This window comes from Pavona decussata, unplaced genomic scaffold (assembly GCF_977016875.1).
Source record: "Pavona decussata unplaced genomic scaffold, jaPavDecu1.1 SCAFFOLD_174, whole genome shotgun sequence".
In the NCBI taxonomy this organism is placed as follows: domain Eukaryota; kingdom Metazoa; phylum Cnidaria; class Anthozoa; order Scleractinia; family Agariciidae; genus Pavona; species Pavona decussata.
The window spans coordinates 106786-134267 of record NW_028145585.1 but is presented as its reverse complement, the minus strand read 5'-3'; the positions used below and the strand labels follow the sequence as shown (position 1 = coordinate 134267).

The window sequence follows — 27482 nt, the reverse complement described above, 5'->3', positions numbered from 1 at the left end:
GGCTTCGCCCTCATCAACTATCACGCGATAGAAATCTCGAGCTCATAATCTAATTGTTAATTATTGCATCATCAGTTGGAAAGAAGTAACATTTTTAATTTAATTTTTGAAAATTATTTTGGTGGAATATACTGTACATGTAGAAGTGGGGAATTGTCAGAATATAAAGTAGTAGTAAAACAAGTTGGAAAAGGCTAATATAAAAGAAGGAGACTAATTTTTTTTTACTAGTTAGTGTCATTTTTAAATTATTTATCTTTAGTTCAGTGTTTTAATATATCTACTTTCCCAAAAAATTGCAGTAAAAACCAATAATTGGCAAATTACATTGAGCAATCTTCTGAATATTTTCCAGGACAAATGGTATCCCATAACTCCACCATTTTAAAATCATATCATAGGTAAAATTGAAAATATGGCTCAAAGCTTCAATTTTTAACACCCTTGGATTATTTCTTGAATTATTTTTTAATAATTTTACAGTTAGGAGGGGGTCTTGTAAAATTCCAAAATGGGTGCATCATTTATTAATAAGATAACGGGTTAGAGGGGGAGGAACAAAATAGAGGAAACACGATCCCATCTGCTGATCATTAACCCCACATTTCTTGGGTTATTATACCTTAGAGGTTATCTTGCTACGTTTGTAGGTAAAAATCCATTGGTGCCCTGAAAGGTCACCAATATATACAGAGGGGGCACACGGTTTATTTTTGTCTGACGAATTCTTGTTTCTACCTATGCAAAATTACTGGCTGCATTTATGCCCCTCTCATATCTGTTCTTTGAGTACCACTTATTTTAGACATTTCAAAGAACCGCATACACCTCCTACCTTTTGTAGAAGAGGATTGTTTAAAAGCGATTCTCTTTGAATACCCAGCGTCACGTGCTCTCTGTTCATCTTGAAATCTTGATTATTTTTTTTTAATTTCCCGATATCCCGTCACTGAAATAAAGGTTTCTATGAATGAAGAAACACAACAAAAATTTTGATCGTTATGACGAAACGTAAAACGAGTGAGGAAATAAAATAACATTCTAGGTCAATTTTCAGCCGATTAATCTTTCACACACACAAAAAAAAAACCCAGATAAAATATCACTTCTCAGTTTACTCTGAGTCGCCTTGGGCCTGCTACTTCGCAAATTTCATTTGAGCAATGTTATCAAATCCACCTTCCGCCTTAATTGCATATTTTTCGATCCCATTTGTAAAGGAAAAGGGTTTGAAACAAAATGTTTGTTTACACACCTGAAGTAGCAACATGCCGTCTGTAAAATGTTGAAATACGATCTCCTGAAAATTGCATTTTTGTGATCGGGTTTTCAGTGTTTTTTAAAACGAAAACCTTCTTTGACTAGACCTTTAAAGTTGCTAAATTCAACATTAAAATGCTGTCACCTCTCAACTCTCGGAAAAGGAACAATATAAGCTCAACGTCGCGCGATAACGCGCGTTCGTATAAGATCAAGTTTCCGTCTTCGCAATTGACAAGATTTTTGAATTGCAGTGTTAACTTTATTTAAACGAAGGAATAACTTACCTCAAATACAGTTTATGTGTTCTTTAGTTTCAGAATCTTAAGAAATTATCTCAGATTTATGGCTCCAGTCCATGAGGCGATCGTCTACAAACTACCGAGTTGTGAATTTCTCACTTGGTTGCTATGGACGCCAGGAACGTGCAGCTGGTCTCAGTTATCGCAGGCTCATCTTGTTTATCATAGCAACTCCCGGAGCGAAAATTCAAAGATGGATGCAACGAAAAAGCCTTTGCTAATTCCTCCTGAATTTTCAAATTATGCCGAGAAACACGGTATTTTCCAGATTTATGAGGTGAGTGATTCATTTCCAAAAATTACACTCTTTCTCAGGACTTAGGTGGCAGGCTCTTAGGGCTGAGCATTAAGTTTTACTGAGATGAAACCTTGCCGTTTCGTCTCATCATATCATACGCATTTTTTCGTTACAATTGCTTCTGAAAATCTGTTAACAGTGCAATGTGGGCCGTTCTATTTAAACTTATATCGAATCTGACAATACAACCGAAAATTTAAAAGAAGTTAACGCAAGCATATTGCGTATAATTAAGCTTACATGAAACTTACAAGAGATTCTGGATCATGTTTACTGAAGGTAGTGTCGATCGACACTATCGGTCGGCACTCGGTCGATGCTATCGGTCGACACTCGGTCGATATGTCGGCCGAGTAGCGGTCCACACTTGGTTGACATATCGGCCGAGTGTCGGTCGAATGTCAGCCGAGTGTCGGTCGAGTATCGGTCCAGTATCGGTTGATATGTCGGCCAATACTCGACCGACAATCGATCAACATCCGACTGATACTCGACCGATACTCCGCCGATATCCTTCTTTTGAACGTCTTTTCATCGGCCGATAGTGTCGGTGATCTATCGGTAAACTATTGGTGACCTATCGGTGAACTATCGGCGAGCTATCAGTCGACTATCGGTGAACTATCGGCGAGCTATCAGTTCCCCCGACTATAAAACTTGATAAAACTTTTTTTATATCGACGCTTAAAAGTAAGATATCGACACAGCATCAGTGGGGTGTCGGGCAATTAACGGCCGATATATTGACCGAGACTCGACTGACACTTGGTCGGCCGAGTATCGACTGAGTATCGGTAAGCTATCGGCAGACTATCGGTAAAGTATCGATAAGGTATCAGCCGAGTGTCGACGAGGCTAAAACCATATCTGTCGACACACACATCCGTCGATATATTGGCCGATGCTCGACCGATAGTCAGCCGATACTCGACCGACACCCGGTCGAATCGCGGTAGATATGTTGACCGAGTATTGACCGGTACTCGGCCGATATATTGGCCGAGTGTCGGTCAATATATCGACTGATAGTGTCGATCGACACTACCTACAGTAAACATGATCCGAGATTCTTACAAGATTCACCTGGGATACCACCTTAATTAGCTACTGACAGAATGTTTTAAAGTTAAGCTTAACTTTTGCATGAATAAAGCCTCAAGTGGAATCGCTTTCGATTGGGAAAGTGGACCGTGCACTCTCCTGATCAAAAACTCATGAAACTGGATCACCTGGAACTAGGTGTGTGATGGCCATACTATTATGTTTTCATAGTACATGCAGTAAGTGAATATAATCAACTGACTTTGTGGGCATGAGGACCAGCTCTGTTGGTCTGCCTTTACAAAAATACAGATAGGTAAGAGACACCAGGCTAGACCTTTGAGAAGTGGCTAGCTTAAAGTGGTATCTTGCTTTGAGAGAGTTGATACATTAATATTTTGACCTAATGATTAGCTGGTCCTAACTATGACATCTGCCAATCATCCATCAGCACCTCTAGTGAATGGCAAAAATTTGGTAAACGTGTATATCAGGTTTTCCATCGGGGGTGTCTGTTTGTGAGCTTCACACCCATAACAGTCTTGTTGCCTTCTGAGTAAAATGACCCAAAAAATTGTCAGTATCACCCATAACATCAAAGTTCTTCAAGGGTATTCAGCCATAACAGGTGCTACGGGTTATGACCCTTAATGGCAGCTCTTCTATGTAAAAAAAATTGTAGGCATCAGGGCCAATTTATCTATCATGGAAGGCAACTCAGGACTGTGAAGGAAAGTAGCTAGTAATAAGAGTTAGAAAATGACTGACAACCACAACACAAATTATGTGACACTTCGTTTCATTCCTGAGCTGGCCTCTCCAAAGTTTATGACAGTCCTGGGCATGCCTAATACCGTGTTTCCAGATACATGTACACTCCAAACTGGCTCTGAGGCTAATTTTAATCCACTAACTAGAGCTTTCAAGCCATGAAAACAATTATTGCCTTTCTTGAATTTATAACGTACTGAGTAGACTGACAGACTGCTGAGCAGCTGAACAATTATTTCTTACCCACAGTCCAATTTCTTCACATGTTGTTATGATATTTACTTAGTTATTTTATTTAAATAATTTGTCTCTTTCTAAATCATTGATAAGTGAGTATGGTGCTTGTCATGAGTTCTGCTACTGAGAAAGTGCATTATTTATTCCTTATATTCTGTAGTTGCCCCTGTAATATACATACAGTGTATTAGAAAGTTCTGATAACTTTTGTCAACCTGTTTGTGCAACCATAATTATCGATATTTACATGAAATGTGGACAATCCCGGCTTCTCTGACTTTGGATGATTTAATTAATAATTTGATTATATTTTAAAATTATTACATTATTAATATTTGTTGTTGACAGTGGCTCCTGACCAAACTTATCATAGAGCAACCTGCAGACCCATTGACATACATGATAGGCCTGCTGGACCAAGAAAGTAGTGGTAAGATTCCCTATTTGTATTCAGAATTTAGATTTAATTTTGTTGAAATATTGTAAGGTTGTGTTTGACATAGAAAGATCAACATACTTCCTAATACAGATTGGAGTCGAGATTGCGTATGGGAAAATCAACAAATGAATGGATCTTGGGATGCGAATCTGGCTTTCCCTGCAGATTTTTTAGGGGCAGATTACATCATCACCAGCTTTAAATTAAATTAATTACTAAACTTGGCAAAGGAGAGAGAGCCAGGGATTGAGATCATTGAATGCACTTCCTAATCTTTGATTATTACAAGTAATACTCAGTCACACATTTTCTGTCATAAGCAGTAGGGCATAATGGCAACTGTACATGATCCTTGACTGCACGGCAAATCATTTCAGATTGATCCTCCTTAAAGTGCTACTATGACGAAATTCGCTTCTTTCTAATCTGAGCCATTTCAAAACATAAATAAGTAGTCTGTACGTGAAGAAGAATGCTGTTTACTATTTTCAAATATCTCTTTTTGTTCCAGAGATATTCAAGTTTTTAAAATATGCAAATTAGCCAAGTGATGACGTCATAAACTTAACCGAATTTTGGTCAGATATTATGAAAAAAGATATCTCAGCCAATTTGTATCAGAAATGCTTGATTCTTTGCAGTGACATTGTTCTTGGTGCGCTCCATAATATGAGCTTATCAGTTTTGTTACCATGGCAACATAATGGGTTCCAGTCCTCCCTGATACTTAAGGCTTTGCTGGCCACCTTTGGCATTCTATTTTCATTTTTGCCAATGGTGCCTCATCTGCATGATCCAGCAAGCGTATAAATATGTTAGGTCGAGTTCGTGGCATTGTTAAATGTTTTCCAAGCTGAAAATCACTAAAATATTGAAATCAGGTTGGAGGGGACTGGAAAAGAGTGAGTTGCCATGGCAACCGAATTTTTTATAGCCGTAGGTGTATTGCCTTTAGAACTATTAGCCTGCCAGGTTTCAATGGTCTCAGCTGTAAATTGACTGAGATAGCTCTATTTATATACTGGATGTTATATTGAGTTGAGAATATGACGTCATCACAGGGAGTCCACAAAAGTTGTGAAAAAGAAATAAGTTAATAAATTATTGACTTACGTTGTTCGTTTCTTGCGGTTTTCTATAGTGCTCATTTGCATAAAATTTACGCGACAGTACTAATGTCGTGTACTGAGTTGTGCGGGAGCGGATCTAAGCTCTGCTGACTTTACTATATATATTGACAAGGGAGGCAACTTTTTCGCGAAACAATTTGAACACACTCAGCAAAATAGCTTTGAACGTTCGATTTGTTCGCCCCTTTGCAAACAAATTCGTATCAAATGAAAGCTGGATAAATTTGGGAACACATTTACCTGTCAGAATCCCAAGAAGAAACTTACAATTTTGAGCCAGCATTTTAGCTCCGTTTTCGTAGTTTTGCTCGGTTTATTTTTTCGCATCAGCTGCGGCCAGTTACTTTGGCGCAGACGTCACAGATTTACGCGCCATCACGAGCGAAATGTCGCCTCCCCCTACCTCGCAAAGTTGTTTTTCCGCGACAGCTATGGACAGTCATCGCTGCCTGTTAAGTCACAAATTGCGCGAACTGACATTCTACTTTGGTTTTATTTACAAAATTTAGGTTTGCGCGACAAGTCGGCCGAAAATATTTTCCGGTCTCGCGCAATTTGTGACTAAACAGGGAGCGATGACTGTCCATAGCTGTCGCGCAAAAACATCTTTGCGAGGTAGGGAGAGGCAACATTTCATTTCATTTGGTACGAATTTGGTTGCAAAGCGGCGAACAAATCGAACATTCAAAGCTATTTTGCTGAGTGTGTTCAAATTGTTTCGCGAAAAAGTTGCCTCCCTTGTCAATATATATAGTAAAGTCAGCAGAGCTTAGATCCGCTCGCGCACAACTCAGTACACGACATTAGTGCTGTCGCGTAAATTTTATGCAAATGAGCACTATATATAGAAAACCGCAAGAAACGAACAACGTAAGTCAATAATTTATCAATTTATTTCTTTTTCACAACTTTTGTGGACTCCCTGTGACGTCATCAGTCCTCTCATTTACATATTTTACACATTTTTCAAACGTGAATATCTCCGGAACCAATGCAGATATTTAGAAACAGTAAATGGCGTTTTTAATGTTTCCTAGAATTCTATGTGATAAACCTTAAAATTCAAGAGGTAAAAATTTGATCATTATAAAGTAGCACTTTAACAATGCCTCAAAATTATTTAGTATTGAATGTAAATTGCTGGGTAACACACTAACTAGTATACAGCCTGGAGAGTTATCAAATTATCCTTTCTTTCCTTTTCATAAATAAGTATTAGTGAGAATTTAATCTGTAGCCAGATTCATTTGATACAATTGTTTATTGGCATGGCCTTGATTAGTTCCACAGATAATTATTCATGGACCGCCAGCAGCTGGAAAGAGAACTATGGTAAGAATTCTGTTCATTATGAACTGTTTTTGACCAGGCACTGGCAGTATTAGAGTTGTAAAGCAAATTAGTAATAAAAGTAAATTTATTTATTTTGTGTGGTTAGATTTAAAACGAGAAGCTTGTGGCACTGTATAATTAAACATAATTATTTTATTTAAAATATTATAAATAACTGAACATAAACTTCTTGAAACTCCCAACTGGCAGTGAAGCAGTTACCAGTTGGCTATTCACAAAGGATTTGAACATGGGGCTTCCCTGAAACAAATCCAGCTAGTGATCAGAGAAGGGACACTCACTTCAACCTGGGACCTCTAGATTATGAGTCTGCACAGGTCTCTAACCACTCAGCTACATGTTAATCAACCAAGTTATGCACTGGATCTCCTCCACCCCATGTGCAGGGCCTGCAAAGAAACACCTTTAGACCACACAGTATATACCTGATACTTTTTCTGAATATAGTATGTTAATTTGCAAGAAATAATTACATACCTGTAACCCTCACTCAGTTGGGTTGTATGTAATAATTATCTTTAAATATGAAAGCAAAAATGGCCCAGCAACATTGTAATTTAATATCAACGAAAACTAATCTTAAGATCTTGATTCTAATGTTTCTAGTCTGTGATGGCAAGCAAACATTTGGACTGTGTGCATATCACACTTGATAATCTTGTGACGGCAGCAGATTCCAGAGCAGCAAAGAAGGTAACAGCTCTTGAAAACTGGAATGAAAAGTTAAAAAATATTAAAGTATTTAAATATACATCTATCATTTTAAATAATGTCCTGACTGAAAGTCCAAATTTGAAACCTTGACCACTTGTCATGTGATGGCAGTTTCCTTATGTATGATTTTGAAGATCACGGACACTTTCAGTTGGGAAACATCATGCCTGCTAGCCAGCTGTTTTAGAGGCTTAAATCCTCTATCTGCAGGATCTGGTCAAATGATTATACTGTTAGTAGAGGATCTTTTCCTTCACTTGCACCTCTCTTCTCTCACACCAAGGCTAGCTTAAAATAAAAACAGAGAACATTTGCAACAAAATTATCAAATCTGATCGACCTTTCATTTGCCTACACATACCGTGGTTTGAGCCCTTTTTCACTGAGTCAGCTACATGAATGTATGAAAACTGACTATCAAGATCAAATAGGCCATTTCCGACTTGCTGTGTACCTGAGCATTATGAAAGCAAGGCTAATAATAGTGAGGTTATAAATAATAGTGAGGTTCAAAGCAACTTGGAAATGGCCAATTAAGGCCTGGTTCAAATGCGATACTTCACATGAGCCATTTGAATTCGATGAATTTAGTTCATGTGAAGTACAGCGTCTGAATCAATTCAGAATGACCTATCTTACTCGGATAGGTTCACCCGTTTTTCGTTCCTGGCTCAGCCGGGAATAATGGCTGTGGACCGGCTTTGATTCAAACACCGTACTTCACATGAGCCAAATGACATGCATAAATTATTACAAATCTACAATTTTTTTCAGTCATAACATGCTTCAGTGTATTAATTTTGGCTGAATTAAGTTTGGCGTCTGAATCAATTCACTGCCAGGATTAATAATTTGGGTCGGTTTTAATTCGAATTTGAGTCAGCTCATTGTGAAGTATGGTACCTGAACTGGGCCTAAGTCATATTTTTTTTTTTTTTTTTTTATCACAAATAGTAATTTGTAATTAAAAGAAATTAAACTTGCATAAATTTTTTAAAATGTTCCAAGACTCTGTACAGTACTTACTATGCAGATTATTAAAAAATTAAAACAAGAACATAAAAGTCATCGGCCAGCATGAATCAATACCACCTGTCAACTGAACATTTCCTTTATATTGTAAAAAAAAATTTTGTTTATAATTTTTATTTCTCCCATGTCTTGGAAAATGTCATGTTTTTTTTTTTTTCTTTTTCTTTTTCAGGCTCAGGAGTATCTTTCAGCAAATGAGGTACATGTTATTACGTAAGAGATTATAAGTAACATTTGTGCATATAATTACCGCACAAGTTTTGTTATTGCTAATATTAAACACATGCAGTTGTCATTGTGTTGCAAAATGTACCATGAAGTCCTTCAATAGTATTGCTAAATTATTTTGGTGGACCACAGATTTGTGAATTATAATAGAAATGTTGTTTACTTTCAGCCGGTTCCCACTCATGTTTGGGTAACTTTGATCAAAGAAAGACTAGAGAAAGAAGATTGCATCAGTAAGGTAATCTATAGATGTAAAATGTTTCAAAAACATTCGCACACACTAGACAAATATTGCATTTGACAAAGTCTCACCTGGTGATTAGTCTATCATTACAAGGTCGTGTTCTGATCAGGTCCGATTGTTGCATTCTTGCAGGGCTGGTTACTGGAAGCATTTCCTAAAACGAGAGAAGAGGTTAGTCATTTGTTTTGTGAGCCAGAATGACTATCAGAGTTTCTAAAGAGATCTATCCCAGTTTGTCATGTGCCACCATGAAGGCAGTGTTAAATTGTCAGTATTTCTTGTTTCAGTTGTTGAATGTTGACCAAACATTGCCCCAGTTACAACTTGTTGATCAGATTCAGACTTCTCTTTCATTTACTCCTTTGAAGCTAAAAGGAAGTTTATATTTATGGATTTAGAAAATGTACTCTTTAAATTGAGTTTGGGCCCTAGAGAACAGAAAAGCTACACATGCCCTTTTGACACTTGTCAATTCTTTTTAGACCAACAGTCACTTGACAAATATACATGTAGTATATTTCCCCTTAAATTGTTTTATGGCACTCCTTTCAGATCAAAGTATATTTAACCATTCAGAATGGCATAAGTAAGTTCATAAAGAGTATTACACAACCTTATAATTATTGTAAGATTGTTGTTTACTATCATATTATCCTTAGGCACAAGCCTTACAAGCAGAGGGGATCATGCCAAAACATTTTGGTAAGTTAAAGGTCACTTAAAACTTAACCTGGTCACTTTGATTGTATTCATTTCGTTTGGATTGTCTTTAGTGAATTGTTTCAAATTGTTTTCTAAACTGTCATAAAGTCTCTGGCCCACATGCAGACTTGAAAAATCTAATTAAAATAAATTTTTAAGGAGTAAAGATTTGTACCTACACGTCCATTACAAAATAGATCAGAGATGTCTCTGCTAGTTATTACGATGGCATGTACGTTAAGACTTCCATGATACTCTCTCTGTCATCCAGTCAGGTGAAGAAATCAGTAACAGTGTACATTACAATCCATAGGACAAATAGACCCTTCTCCAAAATGGCAGCCGAAAATTCAAATAAGTTAAAATTAAAAACGTATACCGGCAGTAGGAAGAGTATTTTTGCTTTAGTAACCCTGTAAGGTTTTAGCATATCAGGTGAAAAATGAGAAATTTACAGACGTTTGTGTGACTGGGAGTATGATGTATACCCCCAGTCATAAAAACGTCTGTAAATTTGTCAAATTTCATCCTACATTTCATAAGCTGATATAACACCTGATATGCTGAAACTTTGCAAGGTTACTAAAGTAAAGATGCTCTTTCCAGCGCTGGTATCAGTTTTTCATTCAGTTCAATTTTAACTCATTCAAATCTGTTGCTGCCATTTGGAGAAGGGTCTATTCATTGTGATTATTTCTACTAGTGCTCCTGGAGGCTCCCGACACAGTGCTTATAGAAAGGGTGATGGGCAAAAGAATCGACCCTGAAACTGGTGGTATGTACAATCATATTTTTACAACCATGCATGTTTTGTTGAAAGTAAACTAGGTACTTACAGGGTTTCTAGTGATTTGCTTAAAGCTTAGTATATTTAATCATACTTCATAATCCCAAACTCAGGTACCCAACATCCTGTGCTTTGCACTTTAATTGGACCTCAACCGTGGCCAAATGTAAAAAAACAAAGTGAATTGAGACCTTAAAGTCCATTAAAGATAAGGTTTTTGCTTTGCAAGATCAAAGATGACACCCTTTTTTGTGATACAGAGAGTTTACCAAGTAAATCATTTTGCGATTTACTACAAAAGTTTCAAGTCTTTTAAAGTGAAGCATGTGGCGATTGACATTGATGTGTTTGTGTCTGTTTTCAGTTTGAATGTGTGACATCTGGAGAACTGATTCGCTAAATGTTTTAAAAGCGGTTCCAGTATAAAGGAGAGCATCTCTTCAAGATTTCAGTACCAGTTATCCTAATGTAAATCATGTTGTTAATTAACTAATTATTTTGCAGACGTTTATCACTCAACATTCGACCCACCTACTGACTCATCCGTCGTGCAACGTCTTGTTCCTGATTCAAAGTCCTCAGAGAAAGTCATGATTCAAAGACTGATGGAATATCACAGGTTCTTGGTTTTGCTTTGTTACAAAATTCTTGGTGTAAGAGATGGGTTTCAGATAAGATCATAGTCATATGTTGACAAATTGGATTGCTTAAACTGTTATTAACATTATTACTAATACATTTTTTTTAAAAGTGCGATCGATGTAGTTTCTTTCTATACCCTCAGTAAAATAATTTACTATAATTATGACTGATTCGTCCCACAAAAGAGGAATGCAATTCTAAATCTGAGTGACATAATTTTTAGCAGTTACTAGGTCCCAAATAAAAACCATTGCTAACAAATGAAAAATCGTTTGGCCAGGCATTCCTGTTTCTTCTTCCTTGCTAAATGATTCTTAGAAAAAACTTATTTAGTGTGGAAATTAATTATTTATTAATAAGTACTAAGTAGCAGTCTGCATTGTACATGTAGGATAGCTCATGGGAACACAGAGTACAAGTTCTTAATTCCCTGCTTTATGTGAATCGTTCTTAACAGGCATATTGATGGTATTTTGATGTGTTACGAGAAGATCTACAAATCCATCAATGTTGATCAGCCAAAAGCAGATGTCTTTTCACAAGGTGATTTGTTTTGTATCTCTTTCTTTTAGAACATCAGAGTGCGATATAAACCTTGCCATGCTCACCTCTGTACAGTTGTAGCAATGCTATGTTTTATCCCAGTTGTTGTGTTTTCCCATCTTATCAAGAATACAGCCAGGCAATGGCTGAAATACCACAATAACTGCATATTCTGCAGTTAAGCTTGATGTAACTGGCAATACTCAGTCAGTTGTTTCATGCTGCAATGTAGTACAAGTAGAGTTGTTCTTGAAACACCTCTCCTACTTCGTCAGTAATCTTCCAATGTGTTTGTCGAGCTTGTAGAAAAATTCTGAGACTTGATCAGAAAAGAGGTAATTTCCTTGTGTCAACTTTAAAGCGTTTTAAAAATGTTTTGTTCAGAAATGTTTGGCCAATGGTCAAAATCATTGTTCTAAGTGTAGATATAAGCTAGATAAAAATATGACGTTTATGTTAGTGATAGTTATAAATTATTTCTCCCTTATGTAGTACTGTCCTACCTAAAGATGAAGCACAGCGATAATGCTCCGCACACTCCCAGGCTTATCCTCCTGGGTCCTACAGGGTGTGGAAAAAGCGTCCAGGCTGAATTACTGGCCAGTAAATATGGATTGGTAAATGGTAAGATCAAGTGTCATCAGCATGTGATATCTTATTTACTTTAGCTGTCGTCATCAGTGTCATACTTGGTGAATGTTTTAGATTAACTATTCTCCTTCGCAGTGATATCATCTTAGTTGCTAATGGGAATATGGAAAGGCTGAAGTATAGAGTAGCTTCTCGTGTTTTAAGCAACAGTTACACTCTTATAGCCTTTGATTGGGGATTGCCTAAGATCACTTCATGTTGCTCAATTTAACAAGAAATTGTTATAAGCTGGCTAAAATTGGTAGTTGTAGTCTCACTATGACAGCTCTCATCTCCTTCAAATAATACGCTGTTTATTTTGTTCCTGTTACTTACCATGTTTGTACGTTGCTGCTTAGTTTCCTGTACAGAGCTGATAAAGCAGTCACTTGTTGATGACTCTAAGGTTGGCGAGGCAGTGAGACCTTATGTTGAGCGCAAAATGCTTGGTAAGTAGACCAATCTGCACAGTTTAGGTCTTTAAAGACATTCCTTTATCACACATTTGGATACAACGCGGTCATGAAGTTTTAATGGCCAGGACCTCAGCGTGTTTACTCCCACCTTTAAACAGGATTCCCAAACTCAATGTGACGGTGACCGTGTGACTGCAGCAGTTAATATTATCTATGAAAGTGAGAAGTGATCATCGCAGTGAATTTTCCACTGCGGTGATCACTTCTCAGTTTCATCTACATCCGCAGTTCATATATGAATCATTTCATATACTTTACATTAATATTATCTAGTTCGCTTTCAGATTGTTGGATGGCAACTAGGGTAATCGAGACTTGAAGTTACTCACACAAATTTATTAAGCCATATTTTCACGAAAGTTGAAGTCGTTGACTGTAAACTTAAATATTAACTGTTTTTCTGCTGTCCGTGCTAGTTCCTGATGACTTGGTTCTTAAGTTACTACAAAACCGTCTGGCTCAGTTAGATGCTGTTACAAAAGGCTGGGTCATACACGGGTTTCCCAAGACCAGAGAACAAGCAGAGTCACTGACTAAAGTTGGATACGAACCCAACAGGTGCGGGCACCTCAGTAGTCATACCGTAGTGTTCGTTTTCTTGTGTTTCCTTTACCCTCTTTTTCCTGGCATGGTGTTGTTTTATGTTCCATGCAGATTACAGAGAAATGAGTACCAAGAAGTGCATTTTTTGTCAGTTCTGTGTTGATTATAGAGCATTGAATAGCGGTTTTGTTATCATAGAACACTCTACGATCAATATTTATTTACCATATAAGTCCAAATTCAATACTGAATATACAGGACTGCACTAATAACTAAAAGTAATAATATTAATAAATATAGAAACTTTAAACTAGAAATAGACTGTGTTTGGTGCATTGCAAGTGAGGTTATGCACATGTAGTTCAGTCAGTTCTGTGTTGGTTATAGTGTTAAAATAAATAGCTGGATGTGTATAGTTTCTGCAGTCAGTTCTCTGTTGACTTTAGAGTCTTGATTCGCGGTTAGTGCAGGAATGTGTGTATTATGTTCAGTGCACGTGGTGGTCCGCAGGTTCTGTGTTGATTATCGACTGTTGAATAGATGAAGATGCACAGTGTCACTGTGTGTTACATGTACAATACATGTAGTTCTGTGAATTTTGTGTCGGCACATGTTATAGACCTGATGCTTACCTTTTCCTACTTTGTCATATTGATAAACGCTAGAAATGTTTTAATTTCTGACACAGTAGTTCCATCTGGATATAACTTGCAGTGTGCAAAAAACGGGGCTATCAACCATTCATGAATAGTAAAGTATATCATAGTCAAGTACTGGTAAACTGTTGCAGGGTGATCTTTATGGATGTACCGGCAGACACCATTGTTGAGAGACTGACCCTCCGCAGTGTAGACCCAGTAACTGGAGAAAGGTGGGTTATATGCTTCTTTAACCAAGCCAGATTTCAACTTCCATGTTGCGCCATTTTGCAGCAACAAACAACGCCAAAATTGAAAGCTTTCATTTGAATAGTAACTCTAGCCTCCACAGACTGAAAAAGCACTGTACCAACTTGTACAGAATACAACCAAAAAAGTACTGCTTATTATATAGACAGGAGAATTTTACTGGAAAATACACCACTCGGCGTAGAATTCATGCGAAACTACATCCGGGACCCGAGTGGCGTATTTTCCATATCTTTACGAGTGAGGATATTGATGACGTCATTTCCCGCTTTGCCACGGTTGTTTGTACAAAGTGTCGGTGAAAAATGGCGAGCGATAGGTTTGTCTATATAATAAAGATAAAATTACACGATGGCTCGAAGATGTAAAATTTTATTTCCTCGTGTTATGAACAATATTGTACTCACTCGCGCATACTGGTCTTACCAGTCGAAAATAAAATTCATATCTTCGTACAGCCGTGTAATATCCCCTATACGTCCTTCATTAGAATGATCACACCCTGTGTTCCATCCAGAGGTCGAAACTGAGAACCAACTCGTTCGCTTATTTTTTTCTTCAGGTATCACCTAATTTACAATCCGCCTCGAACAAATGAAGTGAAACAGAGGTTACAAACGGTTAGTTTTGCTTACGTATTCTTCGTTTTTCTTGATGCTTCACTATCGTATGCCTTTGCCACATCATCAAATGTCGTTTTGCTTCTTTCTTTATTATAGAATCCAAAGGACGTGGAGTCAGCGGTTAATGACAGGATGGCTCAGTATCAGGCCTACATCGAAGAGATCGGGGAGTACTATGAGGAGTGTGGACAGCACATTAATGCGGATCAGGATATCCACACCGTGTTCGAGTGTATTGAGAGTATTATAGTGAACCCCATACCGCGAAAGAACTGATATCAGTCAATACTGTGTAGAAAGACACGTTTTACGAACAAAGTTGTACATAATTTACTGGTTATAACGCGTGACAAGTGTTTTAAAACGTTGTATTATAGACGCAAGTGTGGACGGTTTTGTTGCCATATTTGTCCAAACACTGGTCATGTTGACCAGGCTCTGTTTATAAATTGAAGCTTTCCTTGCCACTATTAAAACGATGTTCACTAAATAATTGTTGCTTAATTATCTCTAAAATATACCCCGCTACCCCCAATTGTCTTTCTTGATTCCTTTCCCACATAACTGTGCAAAAAAAAAAACTTCTGTACTGGGAGGTACCGTCTTTAAGTTGTTAAGAGGAAATAAATCCAAGACGAACGTAAGAGATACTAGATTTTTAATAGGGCTGTTTGACAGTTTTGGTGTCTCTACTACGGGTGTTAGAATAAACGTAGAAGTAAATTTCTCCAAGCCATACAGTTTATTTTCCACTGAGTCTTTCAAATCTTGAACGTTTCCTCTCAGACGCCAAATGAGCTCTGTACAAGAGCTTGGCATTACACCAAGTTACCGTAAGAAGCCCATCAGTTTTGCTTTGACTATGTACAAGCACTTTAAAGACAGTCTCCCTGTATGAAACAGTCAACAGCCCACAACTCTCTAAGAAGGAAATTCAATCCTGATTCCATCGATCTCTCCGGCTCAAACAGGAACTTATCTAATGATAGATCACAGAATTAACTCTGTAGATAAGTTCCTTAAATCAGGAACTTATTCAAGGCAGACGTACAGAGCTGGTTCCTGCCATGACCGAGTGCTTTTTGTCATCTAACTCCAACGACTGACGGCTCTCCATACAAACGACAGGTTTTGATGACCCTTTCATACGTAAGTTCAATTCTTGACCCGCCCCCCAAGACTGACACTGGTAAAGAAGGTTGTTCCGGTTAAGAGTTGGTAGTAAATGTGATATATCTGTACATATAGACTATCAAGTCTTCTTTAGGTCCGTGATGTTAGGCTGATATCACCAATATCTTCCTCGTATCGTTAAGCAGATACAAGATCCAACATTCGGAAATGTTGTCGCCTATAAGTCGTCATATGAAACAAGTTCTCTCGTCTCTCGTGACTGGAGACCGGAGCTGTGGCCCCTGGAATCTGCAAAACAAATCCGGTGAATATAAAACATGAATAAATTATAAAACACAACAGTGGCCCATGTCCAAGTTATTGCCCAAAATGATCCAAAGAAGGACCAAACAGGCAAATTCACGAGAGATCTTATTCCTACAGATTTGCCGACAGCAAAACTTTATCTCCATTGGCAAGCGCGCGCGCGTCAAAAACATTTCTGCCACGTCATTTTGGAAACGTTTCGCCAAAATTGTACGCGGGACACACAGGAGAAGGTTTGACTTCATACAAAATGGTCGCTATTTAACATTTTTTTTGTAAATCAGTGTAATCAGTTCGTAAGCAATCCATCTTAACAGTATGTATATGTATGTATATTCGGATCACTCAAGAACCAATCAGAATGCATGTACTCATCTCAAACTAGTTTAACTACAAAACAACATGCACTTCAGTCTTATTGCGTCACCGGGAGGGTCACAAGGCAAAATGTTTAGGCTAATTTAGCTCTAGGTCGTGGATTGCTGACCGAGAACAAAAGTGACACTCGCTAGCCAACTGGGCCGAGTTGCTCGAAGCATGGTTAGCGCTAACCATTGGTTAAGAGGTATTAAAACCTATAGGTTGTCATGGTATTTAACCCGGGTTAGCGCTAACCATGCTTCGAGCAACTGGGCCCTGACTGACAAATAAAACAACAACTCCTACTGCTACTACTAACCTCTACTTCCCAATCCCGGCCTTGGACGGAAATGCGAATCTGGCATGTTTGGTTGTCTTCTGGAAAGAACTACTTTGATGTGGACACCAGAGACCATCATACCGTTCATCTGAAAAAAGCAAACAAGCAAAAGCGCATTAATGAACCCGTATAAATGAATGTAAATATATGAAACACATATTTTGAACTGCGGATGAAAGATCAAATAGAAGAAAGATCCTCGCGGTTAGTACGCAACTTAAGCAGTTGCGAAAAGAAAGCCGCAACTGCCTAAGTTGCGTACTTACTGCAAGGATCTTTCTTCTATTCAATAAACCTGCATATAACTTGGTTAATATTTAGGGACTTTCTAATGATCTGAGCAGTTTTCACCTGAGTTTTAAAAACCGTAGAGCTGTTTGCTTTGGTTTTGCGTATATTTTCACTACCGTCTGTCATCATAAACCTTTATCACGGTAATTTGAAATTTTGATGTTGGCTAGGTAACTGGAAAGAGCACCTTAGAATCACTGAAAGGCCAAGTTTGAGAGCCTTGTCTTTTAAAATAGCGAAGGCATAGTAACGTATTAAATTCAGGAATTTTTGTCGGCGTTTGAACTTCAGTAACATTATAAATTCAACCCTTCACTGGATGGGATGACCAAGGCAATGGCACGGCAGCCCACATTTGTGCGCGAGTTGAAGGGAGAGTGTCATGAACATTAACTAACACTTTCGACATCGAAAGTACTCTTTTTCATCAACTGCAGCAGAAAAAAGGGTGACCTTGAATCAATTAGTCTGAAGGCAAGGTGGAGTTTCTTTTAATCACTGAAAGGCCAAGATTGAGAGCCTTGTCTTTTAAAATAGCGAAGGCGTAGTAACGTATTAAATTCAGGAATTTTTGTAGGCGTTTAAATTAACAAAACTATATATTCGCTATTTTAAAACACCAGACTCTCAAACTTGACTTTTTTACTAATTTTACGGTGAACTTTCCAAAAATGTCAAAGGCTTTTTGTTAACGAGCCTACATCAAAATGTTAAATTGCTATGATAAAGGAGAATCGGTTAAAGAGAAATCCACCATTTTCTCAACGAATATTTTTTTAGATAGGTTTTTCATCCTCTCTTGGTTTTCAACTGACTGGCGTGAGTGTCCAAATTACTTCCACCATTGCTTTGGTTTTGTACCTCTACACTCTACCATTGGTATAAAAACGCGCCATTTTTAGAATTAAAACTTGTTTGCACTGCGTCTGCAAATAAAAACCGGTTTGAAGGTCATAAAACTAGAACCGAACTAATCACAACTGGTCCAGCCACTCACAAACGCAACAACTCATTAAACCAATCAGAACTTGAAGAGAATACACAACCGAAGCCAAGCGCGGGAAAACACGTGTAAGGTACGCCTGCCATGTTCGGTTTTAGTTTTAACTGTACACCATACCTCTTCGATTGCATTTTCTGCTGCTTCATATGAATCAAAAGTCACAAAACCTTGGCTACGAGAAAAGAAAGTAAAAGAAGGTTTATCCTGAGATTCGCAGTCGGGAGATATTAGAAAGTAGCGGAATAGAAGGCCGCAATATTTTCCGTTCCAATTCTCGCGTAAAGGGATTGGCAATGAGCTATGTGATTGTTTGATTCTTCCGTTTGCCATTGCGATTCTGATCAACCAGTTTACACTTGATCGCAAGCGACGGAATCAGAAGCGGAGTCGGAAAAAAAGGAAACGTACTGATCCTTGCGATTCCGATTCCGTCGAGCTTCAATTGCGATTCCGTCTCCGTCTTTTGATTCACACTGGAACGGAGGGTCCTTACGCTTCCGATTTCGAGTCCGCTTCTGATTCCGTTTCCAGTGTGAATCAGCCCTAACTCACAAAAAGTCTCTGTTTTCATCAAGGCCATGGGCCAGATATAACCAAAAAGAACAGAGAGAAGGTACAGAGGGGTAAAATTATGATTCTGGTTTTAAAGTTTTAGCGAACATATTACCTTTTATCTTTCTCAAAGTTGACTCTCTGTACTTTTCCTGGAATACGAAAAGCAAAGCAAATGAAAACCAGGGGCGCTTTCCATTCGACGAAATTTTCGAAAATTTCGGGTGGGAATCGAATGGAACAGGATCTTTTCCGGAAAAGATTTTCGAAAATTTAGGACAACCTTTTCAGTGTTCCCGAAAAGTGGAAATTTCGGTATTTTCGAAAATTCTCGTGTTCCATTCAAAAGTTTCCAGTCGGACTGTTTGAACACATACGATAAACGGCGTCAAGAAGCCTGAGGCAAAAACTGACCACGTGATGACCGAGTGTAAGCCCGTTCCATTCGAGACCGAAATTTCCCAAAATTCAAACCGAAAATTTTTGGTGAAAGGAAAGCACCCCAGTTTACTATACTGTTAAATAATTTACTTCATGCACAGGTGCACTTCAGTAACATTATAAATTCAACCCGGCACTGGACGGGATGACCAAGGCAATGGCACGGCGGCCCACATTTGCGCGTGTTGAAGGGAGAATGTCATGAACATTAACTGTCTAACACTTTCAATATCGAAAGTAGTCTTTTTCATCAACTGCAGCAGAAAAAAGGGTGACCTTGAATCAATTAGTCTGAGAGCAAGGTGGAGTTTCTTTAAAGCAGAACGCAATAAATCCAATGACTTGGACACGGGGTACAACATCGCATACTACAAAGTTCCAGTGCGCATCTATTCCTAAGTACAGGGAACTTACGGGGACTTCGTCGTCGGAATGTTTACCTTTTAGGGTCAAAACTACAACAACTAAAACGCCAAGAGGATAACTGATTTTCCAAAGGCAAAACAAACCTCGTTTTAGCATTTTTTTTTTTTCACGACATAATGGAAGAGCTTGGAGCAATTTCCCTTTTTTTTTTGTCCTTTTTTCCCCTCAAGTTGCAGCTTATTTCCATCTTGGGGCTCACGGATTTAACCATTACACATTCTACGCAGGATTTTAGTCATATCCTACACGTATTTCTTGGGGGTGTTGTGTTGTTCACACCCTTACGGGAACGTGATTTGTATTGTAAAAATTAGGTATAAATAAGTTCCCCATGTAATCTTGTTCCAAACTCTCTCATGAAAACTGTAGTTATCAGTCGAAACCGGTCGGAGTATAAACCTTGAGTCAACAAGATTTCGTTGCTGCGTGCTGCTCACTAGTACCTTGTTAAAAATTAAATTAGCGAAACATTTCAGTTGCGGTTGCCATCAGTGGCCCAAATACATCTGTCTGCCTGCAAGAGCTCACGCCTTTGACAGCTCTTTTTCCGCAGTTATTTGGCGGTGGTATAGCATACAAACCACTTTTTAATAAAAAATTTCAATTAAGCACAACAAAAATCTAAAATTATGGAAGAGCTTGCAGCGTAAATGTAGCAGAGGAGCCAAAATGTATTAGGCAGGCCGTACAAGCGGTACGGTGTCTGAACGAGCCCAATTGAATTGTGGAGGTTTCGCCCCGTGTCAAGTTCGCCCCCAATTTCGAGTTCGACCACCACGTTCAACCGAGTTCACCACAGAGCATTCACGAAATTCTTTGCCGGATAAACATTCACCTGTTGTCATGAAATATTTTAGTTATCGTGATTTGAAGTGATAGATCAAAATAAATCATTTGCATCACGCTTGTTTCACAAAGGTGCGGATTGCAATCCACACGTATGTGACACAGTCGTGAGACAAACAATTCATTTTGAGCATTCACTGCTATTAGAACCTTTGTCATTTGACAGTAGCTATGAGGAGATAACAATGTGCCCTTGAACAGAGTTCACAAACAAACTCACCAAATTTAGTAAACGATTCCTGAAGAATTTTTTCTGTTAATCCAAATCCCTTGACAAATATGGTGTTACCCTGGGAAGACAAGTTCATATCAACAGTCATGGCAGCCGGGTTATCATCAAGTTGAACATAATTCTTTACTTAGAAATGTCTCCAACAATTAATAGGTTTTTAAAAGGCACTTCGATAGACACAGGCACTATCCAAACGGCAAAAAGCTGTTAGCTTCTAAATCTGATCCAATAGAGCAGGTTATGAGTGTCGAAAGTAATACGTGTTTGCTTTCAGATTGCTTTTCTACGCTCTGTGATTGGTAAGCAAAATATGTGCTACTTGACCAATGAAAAGTAGTCTGTGTGGCAGGCATAATCCGGAAGGGGGGCGGGGGGAGGGTAAGAAAAAAATGAGAGAAAAATTCCCCCTTTTTTCTCTCTCTTTGTCTCGATCCCCGTCCCCGTCACGGTCCAACAGCAGCAGCATCCATACTTCAGTTTCACTGTATAATTAGGCAAATGATTGTTTAATACAAACAAACATATTGCATTCACTTGCCAAGATGGCGCATGTCATATTACAGTCAGGCTACGTTACGCGTGACCAGTTTTTCCGAGAATGAAATGAACATTCGAATTCCTTTTTTGTACGTACAGCATTTGAATGGAATCTTGAGAAATCTTTCCAAAAAAGACGCATTAACTGAACTAAAAAGTTCAAAATACTTGGGAAACGATTGTTAGTTTTGAAATACTTAATGCTGTAATGTATAGAAAAATTCAGAACTTTACACCGTCAATAAACTAGGGTAATTTCTACAAGGAACTCTGAAATATTGCCGGCGATGTTCAAGGCTGACATGCAAATTTCAAAACTCTGTTCAAATTTCAAAAAATACTGGTCACGTGTGACATAGATTAACTGTAAGTATTATTTCATCATGTAATCTTCACAGAATTGTTATTACTTCAGACCTGTACTTTCATTGCCAATACAATTTATCATTGTTGTAGAAACAACACATTCTTTAATACAAATAGATAATAAGTTTCTAACTTAAAGTACCTTTCTTGGTTCTTCTGCCCAACTTTTTCTGCCCTGCCCTGAAAATGAGTACAAGACAAATTTTTTCATCAATGGTGCTGCACTGTACACCTTGATCCACTGATCACCATAACGATATTGGAGTGCTGACGTTTCGAGCACTAGCCCTTCGTAGAGAGCATTCCACTTTGTCAGATTCGCTCTGACAAAGGAAAACATACAAAACATCGGCACTCAAATCTCTTTACGGTGGCCAATTTACCTTTAGTTATCAGCTCTGCTGATAAGCCAAACATTCATATCATGAAGCTGAGTGGTTTATCAATTGAAAGGGTGCCTGGAAAAAAAGCCCTAAGTGGCTTCTGATAAACTGCTAGAATCTCCTTCCAAGTTTTCTTGTTTTCGCTTGTGGAATAAAAGGAGAATTTGACCTTACATCAAAAGTCACTTAGGGCCTTATTCTGTGCACTCCTCCAATTGATAAACCCAATTAGCTGGCTGGCAGGATTACTCTGACGCTGATCTTGTGACAGGCAGATACTAATGACAGCTGGACTGATAAGTCAGCACTCAAATCTCTTTATGGCGGCCAATTTACCTTATTCAATAGTTATCAACTCTGTTGATAAACCAAACATATGTTCACTGTACAGGTAGTTGTCAGCCATAACAGCTGGCTTTCAGCTGCCCATACTAACCATCATGTTACTGATATTAAGCCTACACATACCTTCAGAGAAGCGTCTATTCTGTGTGGCAGAAGAGGGTACAAAGCTACAACAAAGACATGATAATGTCAAATAAACATCCACTTTGTAGAACATGACTGCAATGAGTCTAGGTTCCCATACAAAGAACAACTTACACAAACAAGCATAAAGTCATCACAGAGAGAGCAAGGCATGTCAAATGCTATTCTAGATATTCTGGTAATTTAGCCGAAACCAATTGAAGGCTTTTTAATCTTGACATTTCTAATACTGAGAGCTATGTCCTCCTTTTTTAAAGACCTTTTGAAATTTGACAAAAAAATGAAAGGAAAACAATACAATAGAAATTTATAAGAAATCTCTGTGTTGGACTCCCTGACTGTTTAGTTTTGCGGGTGGTTTATTTCTGTCCTTTTCTAAACAAAAGACACAAGGCCTGCTTTAAGGAAAACAGTTTTCAAGAAATGGTCCAGTGTTGACTCAAGAAACGCAATGTACATACTGCAAAAAAATAAATGTCAGATTTTCACTTTAAAGTTGCTTCTTACTTGCCTTTCATATAGGCTCTTCATTGCCGCTGCATGTGACTATTAAAACAACAAAATGATAATCAGTTATGTAGATGTCCAATGTCCACCTTAAATTTGTGTTAAAAATGTTTAGACTTTTGCTTTTTACAGAATGATCTAGCTGCTGAAATCATGGTAAATGATAAGGCACCTCCCAAGAATATGAGAGCAATAAAAAGGTATGCGAGTCTTATTTAATAATTAATACCTGCTGCTCATTTCTGTTAGAAGAAGACGGCTGCTGCTGAAAATCCTGCTGCAGTGAATAAAATAGAATTCCATGTCAGTGTTGGATAACTTGCAAATTAGGGACAGTACATGGTACAAGACATGTGGTAAAAAGGGTGGTGCTAATGATAATAGGGGGGGGGGGGGGGGTACTCAACAGATGGGTAGGGAGGTGCGGCCCAGGCTTTCAAACCCTGACCCTGTTAAAGACACAATTCTCTGATTTCCCTATCCTGTTAAGACGGAATTCAAAATTTTCAGACCCTACCTAAGACATTTAACCCAAAATCATACCCTGTTTAAGGACGGTGCCTACTATTGTTACTGCGCATACGTTCTGCGCATCTCCAGATACTCGGTTTTCCTATGGGTGGTGCCTGCTAATACAGGAATATTTTTGCGCGGTTTAAAACGACACGGAGAAAGCAGAACTTAGCAAGTGCTTTTGGTATCTCGAAAGAAAATTGGGGGTAACCATGCATTTTTCAGAGATAATTAAGCTTCAATTTAGGAAAAAATCCCATACATTGCTTTATATTTTGGCACTTTTTAGAGATATTATTGCTTAATTATCTCTGAAAAATGCGTGGCTACACCCAATTTTCTTTTTGGATTCCAATAGGCCTTGCTAAGATCTGCTTTTTCCGCATAGTCATAAACCACACAAAAATACTTCGTTATTAGTAGGCACCGTCCTTAAGACTAGAATGAAATAAGAATATATTAGTTTCCTACTGTATTTTAATACATTGGCAATCACAATCTACTTGAAGTCATTGAAATATCCTTTGTTCTTCAAAAGACCAATAAACAGACATCTAAGCTTTAATCCTGTTTAAGCCATTAGGTCATGTAGCGATACCCTATTTAAGACAGAAAGTGATGAAATAGATACCCCATTCAAGACAAAACACCCTGAAAACCATACCCTATCGGGCCGCACGTCCCCATAAAGGACACATAAGGGAGTACCCCCCCTCCCCCCGGATAATAGAAGCATCAGTTGCAGTGGTGATAGCAGTATCACTCCCTGTTAGTATTGGTGGACAGCAGCCCAAAAATTCAGAGTTGCCTCAAGTGGCATTTTCTTGCCCCTTGTCATAAGAGGGTCTGGAAATGTTTTAGTATCAGTGCCAAATTCAATATGTCATCTAAAGAAATGCTCTTCTTTCCAGTGGTGGTGATGCTGATGATAGATTGATGTCGCATCCATGATCAAATAGGATTCGTGTTTCATTTTCGAATGGTTTTATCAAATGGATCTGTGAACAAGGCACATTTCAGGTACCTGTAATTCTTCAGGGACCGCAAACGCTTTTGCTCTGGCATTAAATCTCTATTTTGACGCGAAATCCCTCCTTTAAAACGAAACTTCTATAACTTGTATCTCAGAGATGCAACGTTTTCCAGTCATTAAATTTGACAAGTATGCTACTTTATCAATAATGTTTCACATGTAAAAAATTTGAAGCAATCTGAGAAGGTCACTTTATCCTTCAGGAATACCGTAAGTTTCTGACACTAAAAATAGCACATTTAATTTGTAACATGTCTTAGCATACCTTCAGCCTCCTTTCTCCACCTTTGGCTCTTTTGAACTCTCTGTTAACAGGATCCTTTTTGATCTTCACCTCCTGAGTAAAAGAGCAAGAAGGATATGATCATCTACATGTACTCTCTTCACACCTTGACTCTTGCAATGCTCTGCAACCTCACGATATTTACAGTAAAAAAAAATGAAACAGCTGCATCAAGGAAATAAATTAAGATTGCAATTCATCACAACCTGTCATTTGGGAATTTTAACCTCCAGATTTAATGCCCAATTTATGCCATGAAACTAGAAAGCGTATTAAATTATGAGGAATAGAGCCATCCATCCATTAAATGGCAAACCTGTTAAATCTGTTTAATAACTTGTTTTACATACATGAGTGATTCCTAAAAAATATTTATACCCCCAAAGAACCAGATCAGAGAAGGTTAATTTTTTTGTTAGAACCCTCCTCCCTCCCCCCAAATCCTGCTACCCCTGCTGAGGGGTGTTGGTGAAGACATTTTTTTCTGGAAATGTCCCATTGGTTCCTAGTAAGTGAACTGGTTAAGGATGGTGCATTTAAGATAGAAAATGTAACACAGTTACTCGAGTTTCACGCACTTAGCTGCTTTTACTACTGTTTATATTCAGGAGGGCCTATTATCAATCTCTTTAATTATTATAATAGTATCTGAGATTTGCAGGGGTCATAATTTTGGGGAAGGCTTACATATTAATTTCTGAGCCCTGGAGAGAGGATTTAATTTCAAATTTTACCATTATAATTGTATCTAGAATTACAATTGTAATAAGCATACCCCCGAGGCAATGAGTTTCTTGGCGATCTCTTTTGCATCCTCTGGGGCATGGGAACTATCAGCAGGAGTATCTGAAATATAACAGCATCGTGGAGTATGTCTCCTACTAAAAAAAGTAATGCAGCTACTGGTAATTATAGTAAAATACCGGTAGATAAGGGTGTTCGTTTCTAATTAAAAGAAACTGTGGTGCCGTGTCAGTAGGAAGTGGAAACAAATACTTAGTTTTATCAACAGCAGGGTTGCCTGATCAACAGAGTTGATAATGGAATAATTTGGCCACTGTAAAGAGATTTGAACACTTCTTTTTTTACTTTTATCGAGATTTGAGTGCTGATGTTTTGATGGTTCAATTCCCTAGACTGCTTGGGTCCTGAAATTTTGTTGACATTGTGAATGAAACGGCTATTTTATCACTAGTGCTAGTAAAACCTACTTCTCCTCCCTAGAACTAGAATAGTCAATTTAATAAGGCTAGGGGCTAACTCAAAAACTGACCTGTTTATTTAGCCTCTATGCTCTAATGTTTGACAACATGATATTGTATTTGTTCTTGATTAATATTAGTTACAGTTAGATTAATATTAGTTACAGTTAATTACAATATTAGTCACAGTTAATTGTTTATGTATCTATCTGTGTACTGAGCAAAAAATGTATTGCAAATTGCATTGTATCAATATTATTGTAGCTTGCACGCATGTACTTGAAACTACCGGCTGGGTTTATTGTCGGATTTGAGTGATTTGAGGGGTGGCAAAGTGATAAGAATACTCACCCCACCAACGTGGCCCAGGTCAATTCCTAGGGGTCAAATCATTTTCGTGGCTGGAGTTTGTTGTTGGTTCCCATCTTTGCTCTAAGTGTTTTTTCTCCGGCTACACATTTCCCCTCTCCTCATGATCAAAACCAACATTCAATGGCATTTCAATGACAAGGGAAAATATTTATTTATTAATTTATTTTATTTTATTTTATTTTCCATTTGTTTGTCAATTGTTTATAAATTGACATTTTCCTCTCTGATTGGGCCCCTCGCGTGAGAAGGTTAAAGCATGTTTACTTTTGTCTCAACATCAACGACTGACTGTGATCTTACCTCTCTTTGTACCCGCTTTAATGACAACTGGAGTTTCTGTCTTTTCTTTTGACTTTTGAAGGGCTTTTTTCTGCAAACAAAACCGTTAAAAAACACGCCAGCCCTATGATAATCTATGTCCGAGTCAAACTTACAAGCTTAATTTAAGCTTACAAGCTTAGAAAGGAACTAAACCTAAGTTTAGTTGGCTAAATAAATAACTGATACTTGTCATTCCTGCTTTTTTTGCAACAGTTTTTAACACATTTTGGTAAATTTTACTTTTTTAGTTAAACGTTTGGAAAAGTGTCCCAATTAGTTCACTACTATTGTAATTTAATAAACTAGATGTCAGTGACACGTTAACCACTGAGGATCAAGATTGTACAAAAATCTGCGCCAAAAGTCGAATTTGTGAGCGATTATAGGGAGGGCTTTACCTTTCTCTTCAACAAAGCGAACTTTTTGAGAAGATACTCTTCTTCTGGAGTGAGATTTGGAAGGCCCATAGTGTTTTCAGCTCTTAGATATCCGCCATCTTCGACCCTTTACTCCTGCGCCAATAACAGTCAGCGGACTATACACGACAAAAATAGAGAGACGCTTATCGTGTAAGCTTACACTAGGAGCCCTCTAGGAGCCTACAACGCCAAGACGAAAGCGTTTCCGTCGTTCCTGGCTAAA

General features: G+C 38.0%; 3 protein-coding genes across 4 annotated transcripts in view; 1 reads left to right on the top strand and 2 right to left on the bottom strand.

The window, feature by feature from the left end:
- LOC146463806 (cilia- and flagella-associated protein 77-like) overlaps positions 1-1670 on the bottom strand; it is a 6480-nt gene extending 4810 nt beyond the window's left edge. The window contains exons 1-2 of the mRNA XM_085083997.1: positions 1548-1670; positions 836-964 (exon numbers count right to left, since the gene is read on the bottom strand). Of these exons, the coding sequence (XP_084940123.1) occupies positions 836-904 (69 nt within the window). The 5' untranslated portion in view covers positions 905-964; positions 1548-1670. The remainder of the gene's footprint in view (positions 1-835; positions 965-1547) is intronic.
- LOC146463805 (adenylate kinase 8-like) lies at positions 1606-15396 on the top strand. Its single transcript, XM_085083992.1, has 17 exons — positions 1606-1839; positions 4258-4339; positions 6761-6810; positions 7438-7524; positions 8750-8776; positions 8975-9043; positions 9182-9220; positions 9709-9751; positions 10455-10526; positions 11043-11157; positions 11638-11723; positions 12216-12347; positions 12713-12802; positions 13246-13387; positions 14163-14243; positions 14843-14900; positions 15000-15396. The coding sequence occupies exons 1-17, from the start codon at positions 1606-1608 to the stop codon at positions 15177-15179; spliced, it is 1587 nt and encodes a 528-aa protein (XP_084940118.1). The 3' UTR covers positions 15180-15396.
- Positions 15193-27482, bottom strand: LOC146463804 (negative elongation factor E-like). Of its 2 annotated transcripts, none has more exons than XM_085083995.1 (13): positions 27239-27482; positions 26820-26889; positions 25721-25791; positions 24928-24999; positions 23346-23393; positions 23121-23155; positions 22589-22632; positions 21880-21917; positions 20823-20892; positions 19005-19041; positions 18455-18509; positions 17023-17131; positions 15193-16325 (listed from the first exon to the last, which is right to left on the bottom strand). In XM_085083995.1, the coding sequence occupies exons 1-13, from the start codon at positions 27305-27307 to the stop codon at positions 16255-16257; spliced, it is 789 nt and encodes a 262-aa protein (XP_084940121.1). In that variant the 5' UTR covers positions 27308-27482; the 3' UTR covers positions 15193-16254. The 2 variants fall into 2 exon arrangements, with proteins under 2 accessions (XP_084940121.1, XP_084940122.1); XM_085083996.1 differs by having other exon boundaries at positions 23346-23390.